Raw genomic sequence first — 6,945 nt, 5'->3', positions numbered from 1 at the left:
GTCGGGCGGGCACGTCGGGCGGGGCGGGGGCGGGAGCGGGAGCGCGTGGGCGGCCCTGGGGGAGGCCCCGCGAGCGCTGGGGCAGGGAGAGCAGGTGGGGACCCTGGGGCCGCTCCGTGGGGAGGCGGCGCCGTAAACAGCGCCTTGATGTTAGCAACGGCCCGGGCCTGCGGGAGCCGGGGCCGCCCGGCAACGCGCCCCGTGCTTGTCAACAGGGGTCCGCGGTGCCTCCCCCCCGGGGCCACCCCTCCGGGCAGCAGTGGCGCGCCGGGCCGCCTCCGGCCTCCGGGCCGCCCCCCGCACCCCCCGCCCCGCCCCGCCCCGCCCCGCCCTCCGCTGCCCGCGAGCGTCCGCCCGGCCCGGGAGCGCCCCCATCCGGCCAGAGAGGGACTGGGCCCCGGGGGGACCTGTGCAGCCGCCCGGCACAAATACAAATAAGAGCATCACTTTTTTCTTAATAAATTTATTCACAAAAAGTGAGATTGCGGAGGGCCTGGGGGCTGTACACGGGCGGGGCCCGGGGGGCTCTGTACATGGGGCTGGGAGACCGGGGAGCCTCCGGGTGGAGGGGTGCTTCTTAATAAAAAAAATAATGGGAGCTACAACCACCGCCTCCCCCCTCCCCGATTAAAAAGACACAAAAATAGACGTCTCTGAGGTAAATGGGGCTTCGGGGTCTCGAAAGGGCTTCACAGGTGCCGGGGCTGAGAGGGCTGGTCACAGGCACCGGGGCGGCTCCTGCATCAGTTGGTAGAACAGCACGTAGCCCTCGCTGGACGCCACCTGGTTTTCACTGACGGGGGACACGCTGGGAAGAAGGGAGCGGCGGGCTCTGATCACCCTGGCTACTCCCTCCTGCCCACGGCTACTCCCTCCTGCCCACGGCTACTCCCTCCTGCCCACGGCTACTCCCTCCTGTCCACCACTACTCCCTCCTCCCCAAGGCTACTCCCTTCTCCCACAAACCCAAGCTCCCGTCTTAGGAAGAGCACTGCTCTCCCTGGGGCTGCAGGGGCTGCGGGAGCTGCGGGAGCGGATCGGGCAGGAACCCGAGGAGGCTGTGCTCACCGAGAGTCGTTGTAGACATGCCAACCAGTCTGGCATCTGCACAGGGCTGTATAGTGGCCGTAGTGGACGCTGCCCGAGTGGTTGCAGAGGGCGTACAGCTGGTACACGGGGCTTCCTGCGGCGTTGGAGTGGATGGAACCCCACCATCACGGCCGTGCCCCCCACTCCCCAGCTCGCCAGACCTCCCCTTCCACACTCACCGGCTTTGTCGCTGGCAAAATCCCCCAGGCTCAGTCGCTGCAGCGGGAAGTCTACACCTACCGAACTTTTCTTGATGGAGCCTCGGGAGGCGGAAAAGCGATTAAGATCTAAGCCCTAGTTAAGGAGCATCCGGGGGGCAGAGGGCCTCTGAAGGGGCTGAGGTCTTGGATGCCGTCCCCTCACCTCTCGGAAGGCACCCGGGGGCACAGTGGGGTGAGGTGGAGCGGCAGACTTTTCCTAAGGGAAATTCAATTCCCAAATGTCCAGCCTCTGCAGACCGGGCACATGCAGGGGGAACGGATGGGAGAAATAAGAATTTGAAGGTTAGGATACGAAGCACGAGGATTCGGGGGAATCTTTGTACGGTCAACTTTTTGGTACTTCGCGTTTTCTGCCGACACCGGTCACACACCTGAGTAAACGGCAGATAACACCGTGTGAATGTGCCCCTCACGTCAATCAGCTTTTCTGACACCCCGACTCACAGTCACTATGCTCCCCATCACTTCTGCATCCCCTGGGCCACTGCCCTTCGCCCGAGGATTACTAGGACGTATCTGAGACTCCAACACACACCAAGAAGTACGGATACCGTGCCCCATACCAAGCACCATGCACCCCCTTTTACCCATATGGCACCCCCTCCCCCGGCAGGCCTCCCACCCTTACTGCATCCCTGTGAAACAGCACATACTGGAGCATTCTCGGACTCTAGCTCTTCTTCCTTGGTGAACAGGCTGAAACAATCCCGCAGAGACACCTTGCCCCCGGCAAATCCTTTCTGGGGGGCGGGGGGGACGGGAATGAAAGGTCAGCATGTTCTGAATTTCCTTCTGCAACTCTTCTTAATCAGTCCAGGCTTCAGTTGTATTCCAGAGACCCGCAGGGTTCCCTCCCACGCTGGGGGGGGGGTGGGGGGGTGGGTAGGGATGGGTTGCAGAACCCATGTCCCATCCACCCCAGGAATCCTCTGGAATCCCACCTTGGGGATGGGCAGGGACAGGTCACAAAAAACCTCGAAGGTCGTGGAGCGATACCCACAGGCCTGGCACTTGAGACAACTTTTCAACTGGCCCACAAACAGGTCTAGACAGAAGCGAAGAGGCGGGAGAAACAGTCACTGTGGGGAGCCCGAGATGCTTCCTTGGGTTCCCCTCTCTTCCCACGGCTCTGCCCGACACTTCCCTTCCTAACGCCCGCGCTCCTAACAAACCCCTAACAAAGCCTGTCCACACTTCCATCGTCTGGCCTTGCCCCCACACCCCTCACAGTGTCAATTCTCCCAAGCCTGCAATGCCCCCCCTCACTAATCATCCCGCATGGCTTTGTCCGCTCCGTACCCACAATCTTGCTGTCTTCTCGCTCCAGGTAACGCTTCCACATTAGGTTGGCTCTGTCATCATCACTACCTCAGATCAAGGAAGTGGGGAGCACCCATGAGACAGGGGAACACTGGGCATCCCCAACACCACAGCAATGACCCACACAGCCCTGCATTCCACCCATACCCCAGCTCCTTCTCTACATTTCAAAGAAGTGTCCTAGGAGTAACGCTTTAGGGGCACCTGGGGGCTCAGTTGGTTAAGTGTCCGCCTTCCGCTCGGGTCATGATCACAGGGTCCTGGGATTGAACCCCACATCAGGCTCCCTACTTGGTGGAGAGCCTGCTTCTCCCTCTCCATCTGCCCTTCCCCTCTGCTTGTCCATGGTCTCTCTCTCTCTCTCTCATCACTGTCTCTAAAATAAGTGAATAAAATCTTAACAACAAAAAAAGGAGTACTGCTTTAGAAGACTTTCTGGGGAAACCCAAGGCGAGAGGGAAAGGAAGGAACACAGGCAGGGAACAGCTGACTTGACCTGGCTTTAAACGCTGTATGTACCGGGCTGAAAATGAGCTCTCCTCCCCTCAGCCTGGGGACACCCCTAGCACTAGCCTCTGCCGCCATCTGCACCCCTTGGCCTCCTTCCTCGGACTTCTGCACGGCTTCTCAAACCATTTTCTAGACTGGGTGTTTCCCTGGACCCTACAGCCTGTCTTGATGAGCTCAGTTCTATGAAGGACAGTGGCTGCTGAGAAACTACCGGGAACACAAGGGAGAGAAAGTGACTTTACCTCAACTCAGGTTCTTCTAGCAGAGCTCCTCCGCGACGGGGCTGGGCGGGAGCTGGACTGCTGGCCAGGATGGGTGGAGCCCGGCGGCCCCGCCGGTTGATTTCAAGGTGCAGCCGCTCCATGAGGAGCTTCAGGAACTCTTGGGCATCCTGCTGGCTACAGCCAGAAACAGAGTGTGGGCAACTGACAGCCCCCGCCCCTGGTCCACAGACAGTATCTCCTGCCCAGACATCGGTCCCTACTTCCTGGATCAAGCACGTCTGAAGGCTCAGAACAATGGTGCCAGGGCCTCTGCTTGGTCCAACCCCCAGACGTGGCCACAGAGAAATGTCATACCCTCTAGCTCTCCCACCTGTATCCAGAGAAGGAGGGAACGTATTTCTGGAAGACAGCTCGGAATCTAGTAGGATTCACAGCTTCACAGGAGTCAGGGTGCCACAGGGCACCAATCACATCGGCAAAGGCTGTTGGGGTGGGTGTGGGGAAAGAGGGGTTAATGACTGGAAGAGGCAAGCCACAGGAGGCTCAGAGGGCAGAAGAAGACAACCTCTAGGGAAGCAGGCACCAGCAAAAAGATACAACTCCCAGACTCAAGGGTCGGGGCTGGCAGATGGACCCAGAGGTTGGGGAGAGAACTGGAAAGGTGGGAGCAGGAGTGGCTGCTGCACCTTCAGTGAGCTCTTGGGCTCGACCCCCTCCAGGCACCTCTTGCCGGAAGTCCCTTCGCAGACAGAAGTCCCGAAGAGGCCGAGTGCTGCTCAAACACTGTAGCACTGCATTCAGGAAGCACTGGGGAGCAGGAGACACCGCCGTTATTTCTGTAAACCAGGGACCGACCGGAAGCCTAGAAGAGCTTCAGTGCTCTCCTTTCCCATCTTCCCCACCTTCCCCACCTTCTGAAAGTCAGCGCCCTGCCCCCAGCACCATTTCAAATTCCTTTTAGAAATGCCGGACAGGAGAAAGGCTCTCACCGTGTTCCCCAGATTTCGGAGGCCAACGTGACCAGAGCCCAGAAGCAGTGTGTGATGAGCCTGGAAGGTCAGAGTAGAGTCAGCAGGTTCCCATGTATCCCACCTGGCATTTTAACCTTTCTACAGCATGCTGCCCACTGCTTCCCCATCCCTGTCCTTCACCCTCAAACTCCACCCTCCTTCCCTCACAGGGTACTGGGGGCTCCCTACCTCACTGGCCATGAGCAGTAAGCCCATCACAGCTGAGTGTACCACAGACTCGGCCATGGCTGTCCCGCCTGTTCCCCACTTACTCCTCTGCCCAGCTAGCCGGCGCTGCAGCTCCTGGGGCAGCTCCCCAAGCACTGGCATGGCTGCCCAGCTGCTCCCCACACCCACCTTGCTTCCCCCAAAGCCCCGTCCTGCCCCCGTGGCCCCTTCCTGAACCCTCCTCTCCTGATGGCTCCAACTGCAATCAACCTAAGCTCACTTGGCTCGGGAAATGGGCAACCACACTAACTCAGATATTCTGAGCCCCGCCCCTCATCAGCTCCAGAGATTAATTAGGCCTAGGCAGCGTCCTAGGAGAGAAGGTGAAGCAAGGGAGAGTAAGGGCCCTGGGGACCCAGAGAAGAATCTGCAATGGCTGGATTAAATCCCTGGGGACCGAAATGGCACACCATGCTAGGGAGTCACAGAAAACCCGAAAAAGGTCTATAAGGAGCAGTGGTACTTAAGTGAGGGAGAGGAGAGTCCCAGCTGCTGTAATGAGGGATTGGGGAAAAGAGGGAAAAGAAAGCCACGTGATGGCAAGAAAGCTGGAGGCAGAGAGGAACACGGGCTTGGAAGGCCACGTGTGCTGGCGAGTCCTCACCATTTTGTCATCGGAGTAGAAAGACTCAGAGGGCCGGGCAGATATGACGTGGAAGGAGCCATGGGAAGTAGGGGGCTCCGTCCGTATACTGAGCAAGGTGGGAGGACCAGGAAAGCCCCCGAGGCGGCGGAGAGAGGCGCTCCGTCTCAGGGTGGGAGGCTCAGGCCGGAGCGCCAGGCGGCTCAGCGCGGCCCCTAGCTCTCCAGCACCACGATGCCCTCCCAAGGCAATCCCCATAGGACGCAAGTCCCCACTGCTCACAGACTTGGAACGAGCTAGGTTGGTCCTGGAAGGGAGAGGCAGAGCCACAGTTGGGGGTGGTGAGCCAGGCAGGGGAACTCCATGATCTGCCCGGAGGGGTCCTCGGGGACGAGGACCTGAGGTCCGGCCCCGTCCCAGCTCCAGTTTCTTGAGCCGTTCCTCGGGGGGACCTGGCCGGGGAGGCAGAGGTCTTAACATGGGGTTCGGCCCAGGGGCTGGGTTTCGGCGCTCCTTGCTTCGGGCCCTCGGGGCAAATGGTAGCTTGGATCCCACTCGTGGCTGGACATTAACGGGTGGCTCTCGGGTCCGGCCCAGGCGGTGCTCAGAGGCCTGGGGCATCGTGGACACCACAGGCTGGACCTGGGAGGAGAAGAGAGGGTCAGCGTGTGAACGTGGAGGCACCAACTAGCTTGCACCCGCACTGGGGGGAGGAAGCACATCTCTCTCAGTTAGCGTCCCGGTGCCGGGCGTGGTGTTTCCGCACAGCAGATACTTAGTATCCACCGAGGAAAGGACGCGGTGACAGCAGCCCGCGGCTCCGAGGCATCCGGAACGCCCCTCCTGCAGGAGCAGCTGGGCTGGAAAGCCGAGGAGAGTCTCCATCTCGGCCTCTTCACCATCCAAGGCTCCCAAGGGCCCCGCACCCGGCTGCTCAAGCGGGGGGTGCCCCGGGTCACTCAGAACCTCGGGGCAAACACGGCGTGGACGTGGGGAGGTGCCGGGAAGGGGCACCCCGCCCCCCACCCCCCGCCCCTCCGGGCTGCAAACGAAGCCGCCCGACCCAGCGGCTTGCCGGGCCCTCCCCCCCAGCCCTGGGCGCCCACGAGGTGTCGGGGGGACGGGGGGGGCACAAACTACTCCCCGACCCGGATCTCCGCACCTCTCCCACCGCCGCAGGCTTCAGCCGGGTCCGCCCCCCTCGAGGGCAGAAGGCCGAGGCCGCTGATTGGCTGCGGGGTCGGCGGCGTATCCCCTGCGGCCCGAGGATGCTGTCCCTCCAGGCCGGCTCCCCCGGGCCTGCGCGGCCCCCCGCGCCCCGCCGGTGCGGACGGCGTCCTCTGGGGTCCCGGGCCGTCTCCCCGCGCCCCCCCCGCCCCAGCCCCAGCGCCCCGGCCCGTACCTGTCCCCCGGTGAGGCGGCGGGGGAGCCCAGCTGGGGCCGAGCCCCAGCTCAGGGCCACCCCCTGCTCCCCCCGTGCAGCCCCCCCGAGGGCCGGGCTGCAGCCGTGGCCGCAGCCGATGCCCAGGTCTGTCCCGCCGCAGGGGCCGCCGCCATCTTTGTTGGTCCCGCCCGGCCACCGGCAGCCGGCTTCACCGCCTCTCACGGCGCCTGCGCGCCCACACTCGGCGGCCGCCCACCTGCCTCCTCTGCGCTTGCGTGAACCTGCCCCCTTGGCTCCGCCGCCGCCGCCATGGAAACGCAGCCAACTCGGGGAGCGCCGGTTCCCAGACCTGCCCTGAATTGTTTTTAAACCATCG

At 62.1% G+C, this 6,945-nt stretch overlaps 1 protein-coding gene across 1 annotated transcript; it reads right to left on the bottom strand.

Annotated features, from left to right (window-relative positions):
- Positions 1-446: 446 nt before the first annotated feature.
- On the bottom strand, positions 447-6,787 carry USP21 (ubiquitin specific peptidase 21). Its single transcript, XM_072814791.1, has 13 exons — positions 6,588-6,787; positions 5,207-5,827; positions 4,354-4,413; positions 4,051-4,171; positions 3,735-3,846; positions 3,383-3,538; positions 2,610-2,674; positions 2,252-2,355; positions 1,964-2,050; positions 1,603-1,681; positions 1,269-1,376; positions 1,069-1,183; positions 447-808 (listed from the first exon to the last, which is right to left on the bottom strand). The coding sequence occupies exons 2-13, from the start codon at positions 5,804-5,806 to the stop codon at positions 718-720; spliced, it is 1,698 nt and encodes a 565-aa protein (XP_072670892.1). The 5' UTR covers positions 5,807-5,827; positions 6,588-6,787; the 3' UTR covers positions 447-717.
- Positions 6,788-6,945: the final 158 nt, after the last annotated feature.

Source organism: Canis lupus, chromosome 38, assembly GCF_048164855.1.
Source record: "Canis lupus baileyi chromosome 38, mCanLup2.hap1, whole genome shotgun sequence".
Lineage (NCBI taxonomy): Eukaryota > Metazoa > Chordata > Mammalia > Carnivora > Canidae > Canis > Canis lupus.
Note: the sequence above shows the minus strand (reverse complement) of the source record. Positions and strands in the feature narration are given on the sequence as shown.

What these genes read in the sequence shown, in the direction of transcription:
- USP21 (XM_072814791.1), bottom strand. Translation starts at nt 5,806, where the DNA reads ATGCCCCAGGCCTCTGAGCACCGCCTGGGCCGGACCCGAGAGCCACCC. An exon ending in CCCTCCTTCTCTGGATACAG is followed by an intron (nt 3,539 to 3,734) that starts GTGGGAGAGCTA and finishes TTCTGGCTGTAG; the next exon opens with CCAGCAGGATGCCCAAGAGT. An exon ending in CATGTCTACAACGACTCTCG is followed by an intron (nt 809 to 1,068) that starts GTGAGCACAGCC and finishes CCTTCTTCCCAG; the next exon opens with CGTGTCCCCCGTCAGTGAAA.